This window comes from Pungitius pungitius, chromosome 3 (genome assembly GCF_949316345.1).
Source record: "Pungitius pungitius chromosome 3, fPunPun2.1, whole genome shotgun sequence".
Taxonomy (NCBI): Eukaryota; Metazoa; Chordata; class Actinopteri; order Perciformes; family Gasterosteidae; genus Pungitius; species Pungitius pungitius.
Window position 1 is genome coordinate 12502806 of NC_084902.1, and position 21777 is coordinate 12524582.

General features: G+C 42.3%; 2 protein-coding genes and 2 long non-coding RNA genes across 5 annotated transcripts; 2 read left to right on the plus strand and 2 right to left on the minus strand.

The window, feature by feature from the left end:
• The first annotated feature begins 620 nt into the window (after nucleotides 1–620).
• Nucleotides 621–4917, plus strand: LOC119222617 (vacuolar protein sorting-associated protein 37D-like). Its single transcript, XM_037479397.2, has 5 exons — nucleotides 621–762; nucleotides 1003–1241; nucleotides 1400–1571; nucleotides 1665–1738; nucleotides 2265–4917. The coding sequence occupies exons 2-5, from the start codon at nucleotides 1050–1052 to the stop codon at nucleotides 2709–2711; spliced, it is 885 nt and encodes a 294-aa protein (XP_037335294.2). The 5' UTR covers nucleotides 621–762; nucleotides 1003–1049; the 3' UTR covers nucleotides 2712–4917.
• LOC134126987 (uncharacterized) lies at nucleotides 4913–8489 on the minus strand. Its single transcript, XR_009955918.1, has 4 exons — nucleotides 8382–8489; nucleotides 7136–7157; nucleotides 6611–6654; nucleotides 4913–6325 (listed from the first exon to the last, which is right to left on the minus strand). It is a non-coding gene; the product is annotated as an uncharacterized LOC134126987 (long non-coding RNA).
• Nucleotides 8490–11430: 2941 nt separating this feature from the next.
• Nucleotides 11431–12377, plus strand: LOC134127039 (uncharacterized). Its single transcript, XR_009955983.1, has 2 exons — nucleotides 11431–11705; nucleotides 12057–12377. It is a non-coding gene; the product is annotated as an uncharacterized LOC134127039 (long non-coding RNA).
• A 956-nt stretch (nucleotides 12378–13333) lies between these two features.
• On the minus strand, nucleotides 13334–20290 carry LOC119222421 (mitochondrial uncoupling protein 2-like). 2 transcript variants are annotated; one of them, XM_037479056.2, is made up of 6 exons: nucleotides 19692–20289; nucleotides 18685–18892; nucleotides 17124–17327; nucleotides 16882–16983; nucleotides 16619–16799; nucleotides 13335–16383 (listed from the first exon to the last, which is right to left on the minus strand). In XM_037479056.2, the coding sequence occupies exons 1-6, from the start codon at nucleotides 19815–19817 to the stop codon at nucleotides 16269–16271; spliced, it is 936 nt and encodes a 311-aa protein (XP_037334953.2). In that variant the 5' UTR covers nucleotides 19818–20289; the 3' UTR covers nucleotides 13335–16268. The 2 variants fall into 2 exon arrangements, with proteins under 2 accessions (XP_037334963.2, XP_037334953.2); XM_037479066.2 differs by lacking the exon at nucleotides 17124–17327 and having other exon boundaries at nucleotides 13334–16383; nucleotides 19692–20290.
• Between the last annotated feature and the right edge of the window lie 1487 nt (nucleotides 20291–21777).

Sequence of the window (21777 nt, forward strand, 5' to 3'; positions counted from 1 at the left end):
GTCACAATGTAATTATGGTACATTCCTTTGGCTTCCTAACTGCAGCTTGGAGTTTTAAAACTGTACGTTCTGTTTTCCACAGCTTTGTTTAACAAGATGGCAAAAAAATTAGCGTTAACATCAGAAACAAAAACACAGGGAATTAGGAAATCTCTCTCTACAGTCTAGCAGCAGATGGGAGTTAACTCCTTTTCAGTTAAGATATGTTACTAAAGTGGAGTACAGAGAACTGAAAAGCTTCTTAGGTAACAATGCTTTAAAAAGCAAGAAGATGGATGCTACTCACACAACCTTTACACAAGGCTGTTTGTATACATCATTATTTAAAGCAAGCATGGCTTTCAAAAAATAAAGCTATAAAACAATAAAAACGAGCTCCTGGCAGGCAGTGAAAACCTGAAACTCATTGGGCTGCCCTCTAAAACTAATAATGACCCAAATGAAATATTGTTGCATGTAGAAGAATCAGAATCAGAAGCCATTCATTGCCACATATGCTACAAATAGAGGATTTTGACTTGATGCATTGGTGCAATATAAGAATGAAAAAAGATAAAGTAAAATAAGAAATAAAAGGTGAGGTGAATGATTTGATTTACTCACGAAGTGGAGGAGCCCGGTGCTGATGGCTGATGAGGTTGATCTGTTACTCTCAGGGGACTCCTCTGTTTGTCAGGGACGGACTTTCATTGACAAGCAGCAACGCTCGTCTCTAAAAGGATTAGGGCTACATATAGCTGAGGCAAAGGACTTCCGAGGCACGTGCGTGTTTGTTAAGGCAGAGACGGGTCAACGTGTGTGTGCAAATGTGTAAACACATGTACTATGGACACATGCAAGTATACTTACAGTAAAATACATTAGTTAGGAAACTATTTTAAATGATTGATGATGACACTGCAGAAATGCCATTGATTGATGCATACATTATTTAATATGATTCATTTTGTAATATTAGCAGACTGACTGCAGAACGTTGTCATCGTTGTCTTTTTAATGAAGTGACTTCTAGAGGCATCGTGGACGTGTAGCTTTTCGACAGCCCTTGAATGCACCACTATCGGCGTCACGTGGCGCCCCACCTGGACGGATCGCGAACAAACGGGTACCAAACTTTGGTGAAGCGAAGAGGAGTGGTCATGTCTCTCTGGGTGCCGTTTGGTGCTCTGAGGACAGGAGAGCTGCGAGAGATGCTGGAAGATGAAGACAAAATAAATCGGACCATCAACTGCCGTGAGAAGGTGAGTATGACATGACAAAAAAAATCCGATTTTACTCTGGCAAAAATCATTTGGATTGCAGATTTTTTCTTCTCCTCATATTATGGAGAATATATTTCTTCTACTAGGAAACAATATTCTACTTGGATGTTTCTTGACCTATTCACGGTCATTCCCAGTTCCAGGTGCTGCAGAGGGCTGCAGAGAAGATGCAAGTTTCAAATAAAGAAATCGCCAAAATCGGTCTTTCTCAAAAACCTAAATTTAGAGACACTAAGTTGCTACTCGCAATGAAGTACAGGCTGCTGGAAAACCTTAAAAGCATCATCCAGGTCAAACAAGAACAAATTGGTGAGTTTGTAAATATATTATCCATTTATCGCATTCCATGTTTTAATCTGGTTGCCATAATGTGAAACGCTGTTTGCATATTTGCTTTTGCAGCAGAAAAATACACTCTCCATGATGCTTTGCGCAGTCTCGTGCAGAAGATTAAACATGGAGAGCAAGAGAGCGAAGTAAGTGTTGAGTTTGATTTGCATGTAGGTCTGTGTGTGTTTTCTTTCTCTTTCGAATGTAAAAATACACTTTATATTCCACTTGTTAAGAGTCTGTTTCAGGACACAGTACACACTGAAATAGTGCTTTTCAAATGATTTTTTATTTTCTAATACGCCCCGAACCGTGATCCATACACGAGGCCAGAGTTTGTCACTCATTCTCTGTACAACGACATTAGAGGTCTTCAACACTTGTTGTTTTTCACATATTGGAATATAAATGCAAGGACTATGACTACATTTTTTGCGATATACAATATTGACGTATTCAGTCCTGTAGTCCCAGCTGTAACGCATCTTATTGAGAACATGGCGGCATTGAAGACAACAGAAGTGTCAGACCTGTCAGAGAAACAGCTTGATGTAAGCGGACAAACAACAAGAGAATGTTTCAGGCTGGTTCAGAAGCAAAGGAGAAGTGTAACTATGTGAAACGTAATGTCCATGGTCGTGTTTGTTAATAATGAGATATTTCTCCCAACAGACGCTGTTTCAGAGGTTTGCAGAGGGGAACACCTCGCTGGAGGAGTTCCTGAATTCTTTTCTCAGCTTGCGGAAACTCCAACACATCAGGATGACTCTGGTGACGAGACTGCAGGGAATAATTGAACTTGGTTCATTCCACAGACTCAATGAGATTCACCCTGAACGTCAGCATTTTTACGCAGAGGAAATACACAACACCTGCCTCCCGGCGTGCAGCCTGACCGCAGCTGTCGTCTTACCCGCCTGCTGCCGCCCCACATTCCTTCTGCCCTTTGCTGGCCTTGCAAACACCGCTCACCGCTTTCACCATTTACCATTTTGTCCCGATTACAACGAGTCCCTTCGTCCAGGAGCGCGCGGACGGGGCTCCAAATGGCCAGCGAGACCCGTCCATCTCCAGCCTCTGAAGGTGCATCAGAGAAGACATCAACAAGCACCACGATGAAGTAAAATGCAGTCTTGGATATCTGCTTTGTATTTCATAGCAAAGGGGAAATAGTTCCTGGGTCAGTTCCATCGTTGAGTATCAGATTTAAACTTTGTGGAAATGTTCATTAAGTTGCATGTCTGACATTAACTCCTATTTGGAGCGGAGTACGTTATGAGAAAGTTTAATGATATTATTTAATCCAACTGTTTTCCGATCCAAAATCCCAAAAATGTCACGATCCAAGAACTTTGAACTATTGAAAAATATGATTGTATATAATATTTAACCTTAAAGGTTGTGCTATTCATTATTTATAATATTCCCTTAAAAACAACTAGAAATTCTCCTTTAAAAAAAAAAAATCTAAAGTTCAAATCATTTCAGGACAAATTCTGTGATGAAATACTGTAAGTGGTTCCTTATTATTTGTATATTGGACAAATTGGCATTGGTGGTTTCACACCAAAGTCTTCACCCCGAAGGGAATGGTTCTAAAACAATTAGCAGGGAAAAGAAAACTTAACGTATCCAAGAACAAATACGTATTTATCTGCAGGAGGTAGATGATCGATAGCCACACAGACAGAGAGACACAGAGGGAGAGATGGTTGAAGGGAGCTGACTACATTATCAACTGAAAGTGAGAACACTGGTTCAGCCAGATGACAACCACACCGACTTTAAATAAATAGTTCAGCTGCTCGTAAAGAAATGTGCAGCATCATATCTGGTAAAAACGAAAAAGAGTGCTTCCTCGAGTCAGAAATATGTTGCCTACTGGTTCAGTGAACTTGAACTCCTCGTTGACACTCGATATCTCTGATCATCTGTGTGCAGGGACTCCTGCTAAGGTCTGAAAAGGAGAGAGAACAACGCTTTTATTTTCGCACTTTCCCCATCTTCATCTTAACATCTATTAGTATAACTTCTTCCGTGTCTTTGTGTGGGACCCAACCCAACCAAGTGGCAGCCTGCCTGCATGCCTGCCATGCTGACTCAACTCTCCAGAACCCTCACTGGCAGGACAGGAGATGATTAGCAAGGTGGAGCCCGCGGGCTTTTGTTGCATCACAGACTTCAATTACAAATTTGTCAGCAGCCTCTTTTGCCATGTCTGAAAGGTTTTCCATTGGCTGTCAGTATAAGACACGGATCGCACAGTTAGGGGTCATTCTATCTTTGTATTGAATAGTCGCATTTAAAGGGGATTATACAGTAGAGTATCCATGACAGCAGCCTGTAGTAGATGGTGCGGAAATGCAGTGATACTCAGTGGGTTTGTCCTACATAGATTATTTGTTAATGTTGACAGTGTAAAATTGCCCTTTGATCATATATTCTTGTTTATTCTTGTAGATTAAGTCCAGTGGGTATGGTTCCTATTTTGATTATGAGATTCACAGATGTGAACATAACTGCAAATTATACTTCCCAACACCTATATAATACGTAAATTGATTGAAGCCACTTTTCAATTGACAGAAAATCAACTCTTCCCAGAAATTCTCCGGTTCCAGCTTCTCCCCTGTGGTGATTTGTTACCCTTTGCGACCGCACAAAAGACACACTTTTCATATTTCAAACATTTCAAAGATTAACACATGTAGTTTGTGGGAAACAATAATTCCATAATGTAATATAACAGTTCCACATAGTGTTGTATGAGGTGGCAGTTTGCTGAAATGTGACCCTCCACAAGCACTGACTTTATTTTGCCACCAGGTGGCATCGTTGACCGTAAGGTTGAAGAGGATTTATTTAAGAAAAAAATAATTCAATTTCCAACATTCATTGCAGGGAAGAACAATACGTATTTTCACGCCATCCTCACCTGTAGGGGTGAAGAGGTTCTTGGTATCTAAGTTCACATTCTTTTGGTTACATGGCTTGCTTTTACACTTTAGGATATGGGATTCACACGTTAAAACAGCTTAATGGCAAATCATCATCACTGTTCAGTTTGACCTGAACTCTCCTCCTGATTGCACATGATCACCTGATTGGATGTATTCTCAGTATGTCATTGAGTTGGTCTTGTCTCAGAGAAGCTGCTCACACTCCTTTATGTAAGCTGTTATTTCACTAGTGGTTGAATCGGGCGGAAAGGCCAACCAGAGCCGGACTTTCACTATGGAATGCCGTTTTATTCAAAATTAAATAAATGAATAAATACATAAATAAATGAAATATACATTTGAAATACATCGTGAAATAAATAAATGAGGCAATAAATATATACATATTAAATAAATGTAATCATTTCATGGTACTTTTATTTCATAATGGCACTTTTATTTCATAATGCCACTTTATTTCATTTCACCTTATATGCAAATCAGGGGGCGTGGCTATCTCTCACATTCAGAACAGACAACAGAGCCGTGTGCAAAAAAAGGCTGGCAGTGAAAGGGATAGAAATAGGCTAGGTTAGTTGTAGCCTTCTTATATAGCTACTGTCTATGGTCTGCCCTAGGTCTTCATGTGAGGGGAATGCTATGAGTCTGAGCAGCAGCTAAAGGAATGAAAATAAAAGGCCTTCCCTCGCCAGCAGGGGAAGATCAGCTCTGTCTTTGAGCTGTGAGGCCGGGCCTTTGCTTCCACATCCCGTCTCGCCTGTTTTTCAATGTTACACTTTAAATTACCTGCCAGATTAAAAAATATACATAAACACATATATTATTCACTGATGAAATAATGGACAAAACAAATCTAAAGAAGACGAGAAGATAGTTTCTTCTTCAATAAGCTCCTCTTAAGCCAACATTTCCATCAGCAGCTTTGACTTTCATTAGCTGGTGGAGTAGGGACCTCTATACAGTCTGTGGTTCCATTCCATTTATATTCAGTGTACATATGCTTAACAGCATTTCCCCTGGGTAAATTATGCCTTCCCTTTTAGTACATCCCAACGTTTTGTCCACTTGGTCTCGCTGTTAGTTCAGAAGCATCAAAGCCGAAGGATGAGTCATCATTGACTTATTTCAATTTAAATCTGTAAATGAAATAATATAAACCATGGTGCTTTTACTAAATCCAGCCAGTTTTTTCTAGCTTCAACATAACCACCATAGCCTTGTATCACATGTCCAATCAATGGACTTTATGTGTATCCTGAAGAGCTAACGTTGAAGGAGGTCATTTAGAAGGAACCTTTTAAATAATATTATGTATTCATGGGGAATATTTTGAAATGGAAACATGCAATTATTGCAATGCAATTAATCAAGAGAGACGCAAAAAAGAAAAACAAGAAAAGAAAAAGTAAGACTTCCAGACAGGGCCGGCTTAGCCCATTGGCTGCCCTAGGCGATACTAAGATTTGCGCCCTCACACCTACGGCCACTGGGAACCACTTCCATTCCATGTTATCATTCTGCTATACATTATAGGTACACTATGTTGTTTGTATTATATTGTACATTCATATTTGCTAAATGTACTACAATCAAATATAATGGTCTCAGAATATTTTAATTTTTAGTAACTTTGGCCAGACAGGGTTGGCCAGTCAGCAGGATCAATTGGTTCTTCCCTGATGGACTCATGGACATCAGAACTTGTTGTGGGGGAGAAAGTGTCTGCAGGCTGTAGTGCAGAATCAGGGCGGGTTGTGTCTGTTGCTCCTTCACCTAAAGGCAAATACATACAATTGATGTTCATCTATTAATACAGATTATGGCAATAGGCAATACAATGACTGATTTTTTCTCTTGGTCATATGTTGAGATTTATTACTGATCTTGTGAGTCATATGACAGGCAGTAAATGCATCTAAATCATTTTTTTCTTCTGTTAACAGGATCAATAGTGTTTTAGAGTAAACAATTATTCAAAAATTTGAATTAGGTGTAAATAAATGATTGTTTTGTAAGCTTTCAAGTGTAAAGTCAAATAAAGATTATTAAATAGATTACCTGCTGCATGCTCTGTTTCACTGGCTGCTGTGCTAGGTGTGGTCCTATGTGATGCCCCACACACATCATGAGTGTGTGTGGATGGTGCCTACCTAACTGTCTCCCTACAGGTGAGCCTGGGTGGGGCATTGTCCTGATGGCTAATGGAGAGAACCTGGGCCCGGTGTCTCTCCTGAGGTCTATATATGCTAGGCTCCTGCCAGTTGGAGGGGGGGACTCGAGAGGAGGCAGCCCCGGCCTTCGCTCCGGCAGTATTCTCCATGCGTTTTCAGTTGTGTTGAATTATTCTCTTCATGCATACACGCACCACACCATTTTGTCACACATCCACACTTACAACACTGACTTACTGACTACCCACCTCATAGGATCCTTATGGCTTTTGGATATGTGATTTCAGTTTATTATTGAAGTTCTTTCTGTTAGGGTTATAATTTAATAAACATGTATTCCTTTCATCTTATAAACTGTCTCCTGCTCCTGATGTTTTGGCATAGCTTGAGCCAGCTATGACAAATGGTTGACCTACATGTCTCTTCACCTGCAGCTGTATTTAAGCACAGAGAATAACCACATCAGTGAAGTTCTTTAAAATGATGAAACGATCAAGAATGGGGTTGAAAGTCGTTTACAATGAATGGAAGGGTGAGGTCATATTTTGAGTGAATTAAACTACTACAGATGATTATAGCTTTATTAATACTACCACCAATAACTATAATAAATAAAAACTTAAAAGGTTCAGAGAGAGGTGAACCTGGGGATCAGCCGAGCTTTCTTCAGGAGGTGAGTGTCTCTGCATTACCATAAATACAATCCAGACAACATATTGTGTGGAATGCATATATATACCAGCTTGTACATTAAGAGAATACCATTTGTTAGTAATAATATTAATACATTTTATTGAAATAGCGCTTTACATGGTACTCAAAGACACTTTAAAGTAAAACCAGTACATATATAGCACAGATAAACAATAAAACCAACAAACCAGGCATAATAAATGCAAATAAAAACAATAAAAAACAGTTACTATCGGGTAAAAAAAACTAATCTGAAGAGAATGCCTCGACATTAATGATTTGAGGCCTTTGTCATTTGGACAAGTAACGTTATGTTACATCAGCGTTTCACTTGTCTATGAACAAAAGTCCGGGTACAGCTTAATCATTTTCATTTATTTAGGCACGTTTCCCTTTGACAACGCAGATGAGTTGTAATATTGTGCAAATAATATAGGTAACAATTAAGGTGTTTGTAAAAATGTTTAACATTTAGACACTTTCTGATATTTAAGTACCTAACGTTAAATTAAACGAAATTATGCGAATAATGGCTTGCTTGCTAGGAACGAAGCTGCTGACGCTGGCTAACGTTAGCTAACATCACTTATGAAAAACGCTAGCTAATGTTAGCTAACGTCACTTATGAAAAACGCTAGCTAACGTTAGCTAACGTCACTTATGAAAAACGCTAGCTAACGTTAGCTAACGTCACACACAAATGTATTCCGTTTCAAATCGGTAAAATAAAATCGGCATCATGGAGGACAAGTCCCGGACAAGTTTCAATGTGGAACCGTGAAGAGGTGTATTTTGATTAGTGATTAGAATGTGTCATCGCTATGCTAGCTGGAAGGCTCCTTAAGTCTTAAAGCACGTTGGCTAACAAGGGCAACACTAGCTGTGTAAACGACCAGAGTGTTAATCTAAAGCATCCAATGTGTGCCATGAAATGACTTGTCTGAGGTGGAAATACGTAACGTTACCTCTTTACAAGGCTTTCTTCTCCTCCTGCTGCTTTTCTTCGTTCCTTTGCACCAGAGTTTGCACTGATGTTACGTTAGCTTGATCCGAGTGTGACCATTGCCTTGCAACGCACGCAACCATAAGCTCCGCTGAGCGTGACCGTCGCGCCCCCACCCAACACATATAACATACCGTACATATGGCGGGGGCGCCGTGTTTATTTGTTTTAATAATGGTTTTATTTCACCTGGGTTTTATTTCGTTAATCAAAGTTGTTGGAAGAAAGATGCGTTATGCTAGAGGGCGCTACCCACGAACTTGGCGCCCTAGGCGGTCGCCTTGGTCGCCTGTAGGAAGAGCCGGTCCTGCATGTACATATATTGAACATTTTCCCACTTGGTCCTTAAAGCAATTTATTTAATGATATTTATGGTCTGCTGCAGTGTTAATAACTATTTAAGCTGTGTTCACAACATAGCATGATAAACAACTAAAATGTTGGCCAGAACGAAAAGAACGTGGATAATACCGGAATAAATAAAAATCGATATATATTTAATAAAAACGAGAGCACGTACAAATACGCACGCACGCGCGCCCTAAATTGCCATGGCAACCGAACGATGACCCGACCGAGGGTATTTAACGCCAGCGGACTTTCTGAACGTTCCTTTTGCACTTTGACTTGAACACGAACTTTAAACCTCTTGTGAAAGCAAACTGCTGAGATCGAAATCTTTGAGTTTTTGACTGCTGGACGGAATCTACTGGATACGAATATTGTTGGAGAAGTGAACGACTACAAAACATCTTTTGTGGAGCACAGACGAGGCTGAAACAGGCCCTCAGGAGCGGCGGAGCATCGAGGACGACCACCTGCTGAAGGAAGTTGGCTGTGATTGGAACCTTCGGTGTTCAAGTAAGACAATGTTTTGATCCTCTTACATCCTTAGAAGGGTCCCCAGGTTATACATGACTAAGACACATTGAGTTTAAAGGTGAAATAAATAAGATTTGATGGACAAAGACACTCAGTCGAGGATTTCCCCGTATAAAATGATTATTGGAGGGGCGGATGTGTTAAATCTCGCGGGACATCTCTGGGGTGTGTCAACAATTAGTGTAGATGTTTTAAAACACTGTTATTTTGGTTTGAGGGTAACAAATCGTCGAAGATTAACATTGGAATTTGTGAAAAAAGATGGCGCTGAGAACGCCATGGAACGCTGAAATAAATGTTTTTATTTGGAAACCACCGGGTCCATGGAGACGGTTTGAGGTGTGACGTCACAACGTGAAGTTGTAGTCACGGTGGTTGAAACTTACTTATGAATGTATTATTACATGCTCCATACACTATTTCTCTTGATATTTAACATCGAAATGCACTCTGCTCGTGGTTGATGCATTTCATAAGAGGGACAAGAGCGTTTTGTTTAGTAACCGTATAGGACTGCATGTGCGCGTGCTGCACCTCCCCCTCGCGCTGCGATGTACCACTCATAGAATAAAGAGGTGATAAATTAAAGAAGGACTGGTATCAGGAAAACGCCCGATACCAGTTCTATATTTTACACTATATTTCACACTAGTCTGAATGTTAGATGTACTCTGTGTAGACTGTAATAAAGCTTCCTGACTGATTCATAATGTACACACATGTAAATACATGCACATATTCATATTTAGAATAAACAACTGATAGACTCTATCTTCTTTCATATTTACACTTTACACATCTTTCATTTTCTCATGAATTATGAAAAGAAAATGGTGTTGCAGTATCAGACCAGGTCAGGGGTCAATTTAATAATATGACTGTCCGTGGGTTTGATACCAGCAGCATGTGTAAGCCCTCCTTCAGTTTTCAACACTGAACCAAATGCAAACAGTTTTATTATCCTGCGTTTTCTTTTGTTAGTGTATTATTTATTGCATGACATCTACTTTGAATCCACTTTTAATGCAATATGTGATATGAGAAATGACCACGATGTGCATCGGTGATCTGAGGGTTGTGTTGTTGTTTATTTACCCTCAGATGGCCCGACGGTGCAGCTACACCAGCGTCCAGATCCCGGACCCTAACCGGCCCGGGATCCTGCGGACCATCCTCAGGATCAGAGGACCGGCCTCCCTGATCGGCACCTCACCTGGGCCGTCTCCTCCCTCCTCTGGTACCTTCTCCTTTCCCTCTTCTTCAAGCTCCTCCTCTAATTCTTCTGGCTCCTCTTCTAGTTCTTCTAGCTCCTCCTCTAATTCTTCTGGCTCCTCTTCTAGTTCTTCTAGCTCTTCCTCTAGTTCTTCTTCTCGCTCCTCCTCTAGTTCTTCTTCTCGCTCCTCCTCTAGTTCTTCTTCTAGCTCCTCCTCTAGTTCTTCTGGCTCCTCTTCTAGTTCTTCTAGCTCCTCCTCTAATTCTTCTGGCTCCTCTTCTAGTTCTTCTAGCTCTTCCTCTAGTTCTTCTTCTCGCTCCTCCTCTAGTTCTTCTTCTCGCTCCTCCTCTAAATCTTTCCGTAGCATCCCCTCAATTTCCACCCATGGACAAGGTAAGTCTTTAAAGGTAAGTCCCCATGAACCATTATCTAAAAGGAGCTGTGCTAGAGTGGAGTGCGTATACCAGTTAAACAGCCGGTGGTTTAAAAGAGCCACTGGTACTCCAGACATTAAACCTTTGCCTAAGCCTCCTCAGGGACCCGGGGAACCATCGCAGGTAAGTCCCCCTAAGCCTCCTCAGGGACCCGGGGAACCATCGCAGGTAAGTCCCCCTAAGCCTCCTCAGGGACCCGGGGAACCATCGCAGGTAAGTCCCCCTAAGCCTCCTCAGGGACCCGGGGAAGCATCGCAGGTAAGTCCTGGTGAGTATCGGCCGTTATGGGACCAGCCTGAGCCAGATTGGGTGGTAGATATGAGGGTTTATCTAGAGTGGAGAGACCAGTTTGACAGCTGGTGGTGCAATAGACGCACTGATGCTCCGGGTAATATTAGGAACCATAATCCAAATAAGAATGTTTATTCATTTGAAAAGAATTTATCTGAGTTTCAAATTACTTACATGGAGTAAAATGATTTTTACATTAATTTTTAAGTTTCATCATGCTGTATTTTTTGTATTAAGTTGTATTTATTTGTATGTTTTTTTATAATAGTATTTCAGTAATAATACACTTTCAATCCTGGAAGACAGCTCCAGAAACCTGCTCAACCTCCAGCTTGGTCCAGATCCAGGCCTGACACCTCCATCCTTCAGTCTTCAAGAAGTCTGCAGTCTTCCTGAACCGCCATCTCTGGTCCGTGCCGTTGACCTGAAACCCACCTCCATTTGGCTTAACATCTACAATCTTCCGGTAAGCTGCAGGTGCCTCCTCCATCTGTATTTTACTTGCAGACGGCTTCAGTCCTAAAGTCCACTTCTAGGTTCTGGCAGTGAACTGCAGGAGCCTCCTCTGCCTGCATTTCACTGGCAGACACCTATAGGCCAAACCACCTACCCTTAGTCTCTGGCAGTAGACTGCAGGTGCCCCCTCCACCTCGAGTGTGTGGTGGGCAGCTGCAGTTTAGACCTCCTACATACAGCCTCTTTTAGCAACTAAAATCCTCCATCCGTCAGCCCTCCAAAGCCACCTCCATCCCTGGTCTGCACCTGTCATCCTGGAAGTCAGCTTCTGAAACCTTCTCAACCCTTCTTCTTGTTCCAGCTCCTGGCCTGAGCCTTCACCCAACACCTCCATCCTTCAGTCTTCAAGCAGTCTGCAGTCTTCCTGAACCGCCATCTCTGGTCCGTGCCGTTGACCTGAAACCCACCGCCAAGAGATCGTCCCTTCTACGACCGTCGGTCAACCTGCTGGACTTCGCCTCACCACACTTCGGGCCCCCTGACACGCCCGTATCTCTCGTGGGTCAAGGATTCTGTGAAGGGCCCACTCCTGGAACCAGAAAGTCGTGGACTACTGGTGTTTTTCCGTTTTGTGGTTTTTGTTATCTGACTCAACAAAATAAACCTTTTTGTTTTACCCCAACTGATCTGGTCTGCGTCTGGGTCCTGTCCGAGGTAACCGTGACAGTTATGTTCCAGGAAGCTGTGGTGAAGGAGCTCAAATGAGGTTTTTATTAAGTAGAGCCTTAATGTCTGCACTGGTGCCTTTGGACCAGATAATATGTCCACCCAGGTTGTTGATGGTCAAGAAGCTACAGCTGTGTGTTACTGTTCTACCTCTTCCTCGAAAGGCCTATACAGATTAACTCTGGGTTTGTTGTCATACAGTCATCGAATGTTTAGTTTGTTATATCTATAAGATGCTAAATACATGTTAATGACTATACATATAAGTATATTCAAAAGTCGGAATTTATTCTTTCTACTGACGGATGTATAGCTAGAATTATCTTGGATTGGGAATCATTTATTTTCTTAGATTCTTTCAATAAAACAGTTGGTAAACAAAACCACATCTCCCTTCTATGGATAAAATCTGTGTGCCTTAAAAATACTCAAAACAGTAACTGAAGTCTCTATTTCCAAGATGGAATTGGGTCAATGTTTATTAAGTTCTTGTACACCTTCATATGGTATATGTGGATGACAAATATTTCATTCATCAAAGATACAAAGAGTAGTAGCTGCTTACTGTTTCCTTTTAGTCCAGTGAAAGCAACACCCTGCATGATCACTCAAAAGAGGACCAGTAGTGGAAGAAACTGAGATCATTTAAGTAGTAATACTACAGTGAAGAAATACTACATTTAGAAGTAGTGCCTACAAAATTAAGTAAAAGTCATTTGTATTATAACTTGAATAACTATTAAATACAGTGGAGTAAGAAGTTCAACATATTCCTTTGGATTGTAGTAGAGGTATAAAGTAGCAGGAACTATAAGTAACACTGTCTTGAAGGGGACATATTGTGAATAGAGCGGAGTCTACTATCACACAAAAAAAGAGAGTAGCCTGGGTGTGATGCATGGGGTTGTCAATAGACAATGGATAGACTTTGGAGGGACTATGGCCAAGGGACACAGAAATTGTGAAGAAGCAACAAAATGCAGAAAACTCCCCATTTTCATTTCAAATGCTGTTTCACTTTATTCAGAAATTCTTGCTTCCTGTCTCTATAAATGGAAGAAAACTGTAAAACACCAAGACGGGAATCAGTGGACACTGGATGACCAGACAGGGAGGACAGTGTCCAACATGACTCAAAGCTCCAGGAAAACCTGCATTTCTATTATGTGACACAGCGTTTTGTAACTGGGTGAAGAATGACATGTGGTCAACCCCTGGGTAGGACAGGAGACAGTGAGTCTCAGGTTGATATGAAGCTGCATTAGGGGAGGACTTGGACCTGATGATTTTTTTAAACACTTTTGAAACTAGAAAATGCATTTCCTGCTGAAAATGCATTGGAATGCTAAAAGCTCAAATTAATTTCAGATAATTGCTGAAAATACAAAAATGAAAAACACTGAAATGAATTTAAGGAAATTGCTAAAAATACAGAATTTGCAGAAGCTGAAGTGATTTAAGAAAAATACAGATATAAGAAATAATGAAATTACTTTCAGAAAATGCAGAAATGGCAAAAGCTGAGATGGTTTAAAAAAATGTGTTGTAGTTGTAATTGTGGTACTGGTAATACTAGCAGTAGAAGAAATAGTGGTAGTTTTAGTTTCAATAGTAGTAGTAGTGTTACTAGTAGTACTAGTATTATTAGCTGTAGTACTAATACCATTAGTCACAGTAGTATTTGTAGTAGTAATATTAGTAGTAGTTGAAGTATTAATAAAAGTTGAAATACTAGTAGTACTTTTTATTGTAGTAAGAGTAGTACTATCAGACAGAATATTTGTCAGTGGCGGCTGGTGGATTTTAGTTTTGGTAGGGCCAGCCAATCAGTTTGAGTAAACATCCCAGTATGATTCAATGCAAAAAAGGGCATCAAACTGCGCACTGAGGAGTGAACAATTGTAAACGTGATCAGGGCAATTTTGATGGGGACAGATGGGACCACGAAGCTCTCACCATCCCACAGATGCACTGTATGGCACTGCGCGTTTTATATGACAAACTTGGAAGTAAATGCACTATTAGACTCAGCTTATAGAGATTTGTGCATATTGTAAAACATATTCTTGCATTGTGATTAAGGGTTGAAAATGCGTCTTTAGTGTAAATTTCCAGAGGAACATTAATTCCCTCTGCTCACTTTTAAGGCAAAGTATCATACATTTTATAGTGCTTTACATGTTGCTACTCAAAGACACTTTGCAGTAAAACCAGGGCATTTAGCACATGAACACAGATACAGCAATAAAGCCAACACATAAAACAATCATATTAAAAGCAATTAAAACGGAGTGTACAACTTTCCTAGTAAGTAGATATTTTAAAATCCTTCCGCATTCAGTTGGTCCGCGATTGTCTGCCAGGCTTTTTCTCTGTTTAATTAGCTGCCGTATTCCTTTTTCTGCGTATTATATGCTTCACCTCCTCATATATTGGATCCGGATCATTGTAAACATCAAGAAACATGAATGGGTGAATGATGTCATGCAGTGTTAAAGCGCTTTGAGTGGTCAGAAGACTAGAAACGTGCGGTACTTATCGATTTTACCAAGTCCATTTAGTTTGAATGACAAACATTCTCCCCCCCCCCCCCCCCTTACCCAATTCCATTATTTCAAAATAAAAGCCTCAATGATTATCTGTACCTCAACCACAGGTACACCACAACTGCTCCTTCAAATACTAGTACAACTAGTACTTACTTCTTCTACTACTAGTACCACTATAATCACAATTACAACTATAACTAGTAATAGACCTTATATTACTACAAAATACATGTTTTAATTCCCAGCTTTTCCTATTTCTATTCTTTCAACAATGTTTAAATTCATTTAAGCTTTTATTATATCTGTATTTTTTCAAATTCATATAAGCTTCTCCCATTTCTGTTTTTTGCAATTCTTTCAAGTTCATTTCAGTTTTTCTCTTACTGTACTGTACTGTCTTACTGTATTTTCAGCTATTTTTAGATCCATTTCAGCTTTTCCTATTTCTATTGTTTCATAAATGTTTACAAATAATTTAAGCTTTTTTAATTTTTTTATTTTAAGCAACTTTTTGAAATTAATTTCAGCTTTATGCATTCCAATGCCTTTTCTTGGTGCAACTGTAATTCCTAAACATTCATTTGAAAGACTGCATAAAAAATGTTCACATGACATGAAATTCAAAACCCAATCAATGAAAAACAAATAAGTTTTGTAAGTAACAATACGTTTTTGATTAAGAGTTGGGTGTCTTGCTCAGGGACACTTTGACTTGGCGCTTAGGGCAGCCAGGGTTCAAACTACCAACCTTGCGGTTCCCAGGACACCCTCTCTAGTCCATGCACCACCATCACCCTGTTTGTTTCATCATTGATACTTGTGCTTGTCTTACTGTAACATGCCAAAAAAGGCCCTCAATGGAAAAGGCCAATTAAAAAAACCTCAGCATAAACATTGAGAGATCTAATTCTAATAATGTGCCGACTGTCAGGAACAATTTAACATTTACAATCCCTGCAGGTTTTCTCTGAAGTGTAGTTTCTGAAATAATGGAAGTTTATTCCTTGAGAGAGAAGGTCTGGATCAGCAGCAGTCATAACCACATTTTGCCTCTTCAGCAGTGGCGGCATCATGTAGACCAGTGTTTCTCAACCGGTGGGTCCCGACCCACTAGTGGGTCGCGGACCCGTTTGTAGTGGGTCGCGGGCCATTGCATGGAAAAAAAATCCCCCCCGTTGACCGATTGAATTGGGTCGTGGCTCGTCATTGAGGGGTAAAGGTGGGTCCCGGAGCAAGACAAGTTGAGAACCACTGATGTAGACAGTAGTGGTTACGGCACGGCAACAACAGCAAAGCTGTCAAAGGGCTGAATCCCGCGACTGTTGGAATCTCGCGAAGCCTCTCTTGAGCTGCTCATAGCTCATAAACATCACAATGTTCCAGGAGCCCAGACGGAGAAACGCAGGAATGAATCTACAAAAACAATGGGATGAAACAGGAGAAAATGAATCAACTTTTTGATTTGTCAAGGGACTCTGACATGCTTGCTTTTGATTCACAACACTCATGTTAGATTTTATTTATTGGAAAAATAAAGCAGAAAAAGCACGTTGGGCCGGTGAGGTGGATGGAATCCCATCTCAAAAAGCTTCATCAGCCATTACAAAAATTTGCAAAAGTAAAAGACAAAGGTAATCAAATCACACACCCCTTATAGAACGCCGTAGTTCCCTCTTTCGTCAGCATGGTTACGGCACAGTTAATAGCGCCGCTGTACTTCCCAGGCGTTGAATTCATGACGCGCGTTTTCACCACATCCACAGGAGACACCACGACAGTGGTGCAGAAACCCGCTGCGAAGCCCGCTGTGAAGTGGCACGGCATGTTGTCTGTTGGAAACCAAATATTTGCTTTGGTTACTAGGGAGAGTTGCGAAATGTAAAGGTCTTGATTAGACACGTTTGCGCTTACCTGTCATCAGGTGGTACTTCAGGATGAGCTCCTTAATGATGTCGTACGTCACCAGCTCACAGCAGTTAACGATGGCGTTGCGAGTTATATTTGTCAGACAACCTGAAAAAAACAGTTTTACATTTTTATCCACATAAAATAGAATGGAAATAAGCCACCTTACATGTAAATGCAGCCATGTGACAGCAATACATTCCTGTTGAGTGCTACATTAACCTAGAAAGCCAAGTTCTCCTGTTCACCTTTCCAGAGCCCTCTGACGCCCTCATCCCTGGCGATGGTCTTGTAGGCATCAAACGTGTTGCTGTATCTACTTGCAGTGCCGCTCGCGGGCCGGCGCACCTGAGCCTGGAACCTGATTTTCACCACATCAGTGGGCTGCGCCACGGCCACCGCCATCGCCCCCGTGGAGCAGCCTGCCAGCAGCCGAGCCGAGATTCCTGCACCTTCGATACAAGCAAAGGCGCTGGTTTTCCTCTGATGCCACAAACAAGCTCACAGTGGTGTAAGACTGCAGCAGGAGAGGATCACATCACACTGTACACTAGGTCCACGCTCTACAACATCAGGAGGACACGACCCCTTCTCACTCAGAAGGCAGCGCAGGTACTGATTCAGGCGCTTGTCATCTCCCGCCTCGACTGCTGTAACTCTCTCCTCCTCCATTCGACCACTGCAGCTCATCCAGAATGCAGCACCTCGACTGGTCTTCAACCTTCCGAAATACTCCCACACCACACCACTTCTGCGTTCTCTTCACTGGTTACCAGTGGCTGCCCGCATCCAGTTCAAAACATTGGTACTGACGTACCATGCTGTGAATGGTTCAGGTCCACTCTACATCCAGGACATGGTGAAACCCTCCATCCCAACCCGCACACTCTGCTCTGCATCTGCCAAGCGGCTTGTTCCTCCCTCACTGAGAGAAAAGCACTCGGCGAGATGGTGACTCTTTGCTGTCCTGGCTCCCAGATGGTGGAACGAGCTCTCTGATGAAATCAGGACTGCAGAGAGCCTTTACATCTTCCGCCGAAAACTGAAGGCACACCTTTTTAGACTCTACCGTAACCAAAACACTAACTGTAGCACCTCGGAAATTGTAGCACTTACATTGTACTTATGATGGCACTTACCTATAACATGTTTTGAAACTGCTTATTTGACAAAAACTGTACTTTCTTGTTACTTGTTCTTCTGAGTTTGTACCTCTATGGTTGAAATGCACCTATTGTAAGTCGCTTTGGATAAAAGCGTCAGCTAAATGACATGTAATGTAATGTTGAACTTTTGGAGCTGACATGCAAGTTGAAGATGGCAACCGGCGTACAGACGTCTATCCAGTTACAAAACAGGTTACTGATGTGACAGAGCTGGATGTGCAGAACAGGTGAGGCCTCCAGAATCTGTTCCCTGTGGGATCAGTGTAACCTTTCCTTGAGGGCCCGGTGCTAGATTTTCTATGTTGAGTACAAACAGTACAGCCGTCTGATTTGCAGTTTTATAATCACAGTCTTCTTCTTCTATATCTTTTATTCTTAGGGCCGTGGGGGAGCTGGAGTTAATCGCAGCTAGCGAGTGACAGTATATACCCTGGACTGGTCGCCAGCCAATCACAGGGCTGACATGGAGACAGACAATCATTCACGCTCCCATGCAAACTCCACCCAGAAAGGTGCTGGCTGGGTTTGAAGCAAGGACCGTGTTGCTGTGCCGCCTGTTATATAATGAGGATTCTTTAATCAGTAGAGTTTAAGTCAATCAGGGAAAGATCATTGAGACTGTCTGACACATTTGAACACCTACTGTCTGACCCGTTTGTGTAGAATTGCTTCATGGTGTCATACAGGCCGATGCGGACTGAGGCGAAGCCCATTTGTCGATGCAGCCCTGCCACCAGTCCATTGTAAAGACTCCTGGGACCCTCGGTCTTCACCATGGTGAAGATGGTCCCGAAAACACCTCTGTATTTTATCCTTTGGCCTTCCACTGAGGGTTTGGATTCACCCTGAATCTAAAGTCAGATAAAAGCACAACAAAATGTTCAAAACATTCCCTCACAGGCCACTGATGATCTGTGGAATGTGTGGTTGTGTCTTTTGTAGTAATAGTGTCATACGGAAATGCCTATTGTCAGTTAGCTTGTGTTATTGTTTGTGTTATTATTTGTGTTATTATGTTCCAACATGCACTCATTTTAAGATTGTAGTCCTGTTCTGCCTGCTGGTAAACAATACAACAAGCAGCGTCCTACAACACCGAGTTCATGCCTTGTTCCGGGGAATTCATGTGATGTAAGGACTTGAGGAAGGGGAAGTACTCAAAAACTTTCTTAGGTTGGTAAAGGACCATCAAAACAAAAGTGAAATAACTCTTCCTGCTTTGGCATGTTCCGCGACTTGTCAGTGATGAGGTTTGAAAGAGTTTGTTTGTAACAAGAACTACAGAAGAGCGACAGTGGGTCGTGAACAGTAGCAGCTTTGGCTGATCGTCTGTTTGACGTTTGAGTCTTTAGGACGAATCTCAATCACAGAGAAATGCATTATGACAGGATCATAATTATAGATGTATCACTTGCACTTGATGCAGCTGCGGTAGAGCTTACTAAATTCATTGTGCTGGGTTCATATACATTTGAAAATAAAATAACAACAGTAATAGGAATCTATGAAATGTGCAGAATTTGATGTTTAAGGACGCTAAACGCACAAATATGTGACGGGATTGGTTGGGGGGGGGGGGGGGTAGTAATAACCTCACAACAGTGAATCGGCACCACTGACTTTATGTGGGCTACAGGTGATAGTCCTCACCTGCAGTCTCACTTTGGCTGTGTCCAGGGGGAAAGTGACCAGTTCGGCCACACAGCCAGCTGTTCCGGCTGAAACGATCTTGACAGCGGCCGCTGGGGACGGATCAGCAGCTCCTGCGCCGCGCATGATCAATGAGCTCAGACGATCAACAGTCACGTGAAGAAAAGTCAAAGCGCAGACTGACGGCCCCGTGTCCGCGTGAACTTAGTCAATCCTGAAGTTTAAATAGTTTGAACCTCCATGTCACATCGGCGCGCCGAAGTCACAGCAGCCGCAGGTTTCAGCAATTCCTCATGAAACACGACAGCGTCCAGGCTCCGCAGACACCTCACGGCGTTATGAGCGATCCTCGCGGACGGGCCTGAAGCCAGCGGGGGGTCCGGCCCCTCCGGAGACAGCTGTTGCGTCATCACCGCCCCGCGAGGGAAAGATAAATACGTCACGCGCAGACGAGTCGCCCCATGCCCGTGCCGACACCTTTAAGTTGCTTCCGCTGCATTTAAAGGCACATCACCCTCTCACACATCACCCTCACACACACATTACTCTCACACACATCACCCTCACACACACATTACTCTCACACACATCACCCTCACACACACATAACTCTCACACACATCACCCTCACACACATCACCCTCACACACATCACCCTCACTCACACATCACTCTCACACACATCACTCTCACACACATCACCCTCACTCACACATTACTCTCACACACATCACCCTCACTCACACATCACTCTCACACACATCACCCTCACACACACATAACTCTCACACACATCACCCTCACTCACACATCACTCTCACACACATCACCCTCACTCACACATCACTCTCACACACATCACCCTCACTCACACATTACTCTCACACACATCACCCTCACTCACACATCACTCTCACACACATCACCCTCACTCACACATCACTCTCACACACATCACCCTCTCACACATCACCCTCACACACACATTACTCTCACACACATCACCCTCTCACACATCACCCTCACACACACATCACCCTCACACACACATAACTCTCACACACACATAACTCTCACACACATTACTCTCACACACATCACCCTCACTCACACATCACTCTCACACACATCACCCTCACTCACACATCACTCTTACACACATCACCCTCACTCACACATCACCCTCACACACACATTACTCTCATACACATCACCCTCACACACACATAACTCTCACACACATCACCCTCACACACATCACCCTCACTCACACATCACTGTCACACACATCACCCTCACTCACACATCACTCTTACACACATCACCCTCACACACATCACCCTCACTCACACATCACTCTTACACACATCACCCTCACTCACACATCACCCTCACACACACATTACTCTCATACACATCACCCTCACACACACATAACTCTCACACACATCACCCTCACACACATCACCCTCACTCACACATCACTCTCACACACATCACCCTCACTCACACATCACTCTTACACACATCACCCTCACTCACACATCACCCTCACACACACATTACTCTCATACACATCACCCTCACACACACATAACTCTCACACACATCACCCTCACACACATCACCCTCACTCACACATCACTGTCACACACATCACCCTCACTCACACATCACTCTTACACACATCACCCTCACACACATCACCCTCACTCACACATCACTCTTACACACATCACCCTCACTCACACATCACCCTCACACACACATTACTCTCATACACATCACCCTCACACACACATAACTCTCACACACATCACCCTCACACACATCACCCTCACTCACACATCACTCTCACACACATCACCCTCACTCACACATCACTCTTACACACATCACCCTCACTCACACATCACTCTCACACACATCATCCACACACACACATCACTCTCACAGACACATCACTCATATACATCACCCTCACACACACACATCACTCACACACATATAACTCTCACACACACACATAACTCTCCCACACACATCACTCTCACACACACACATAACTCTCACACATATTACTATC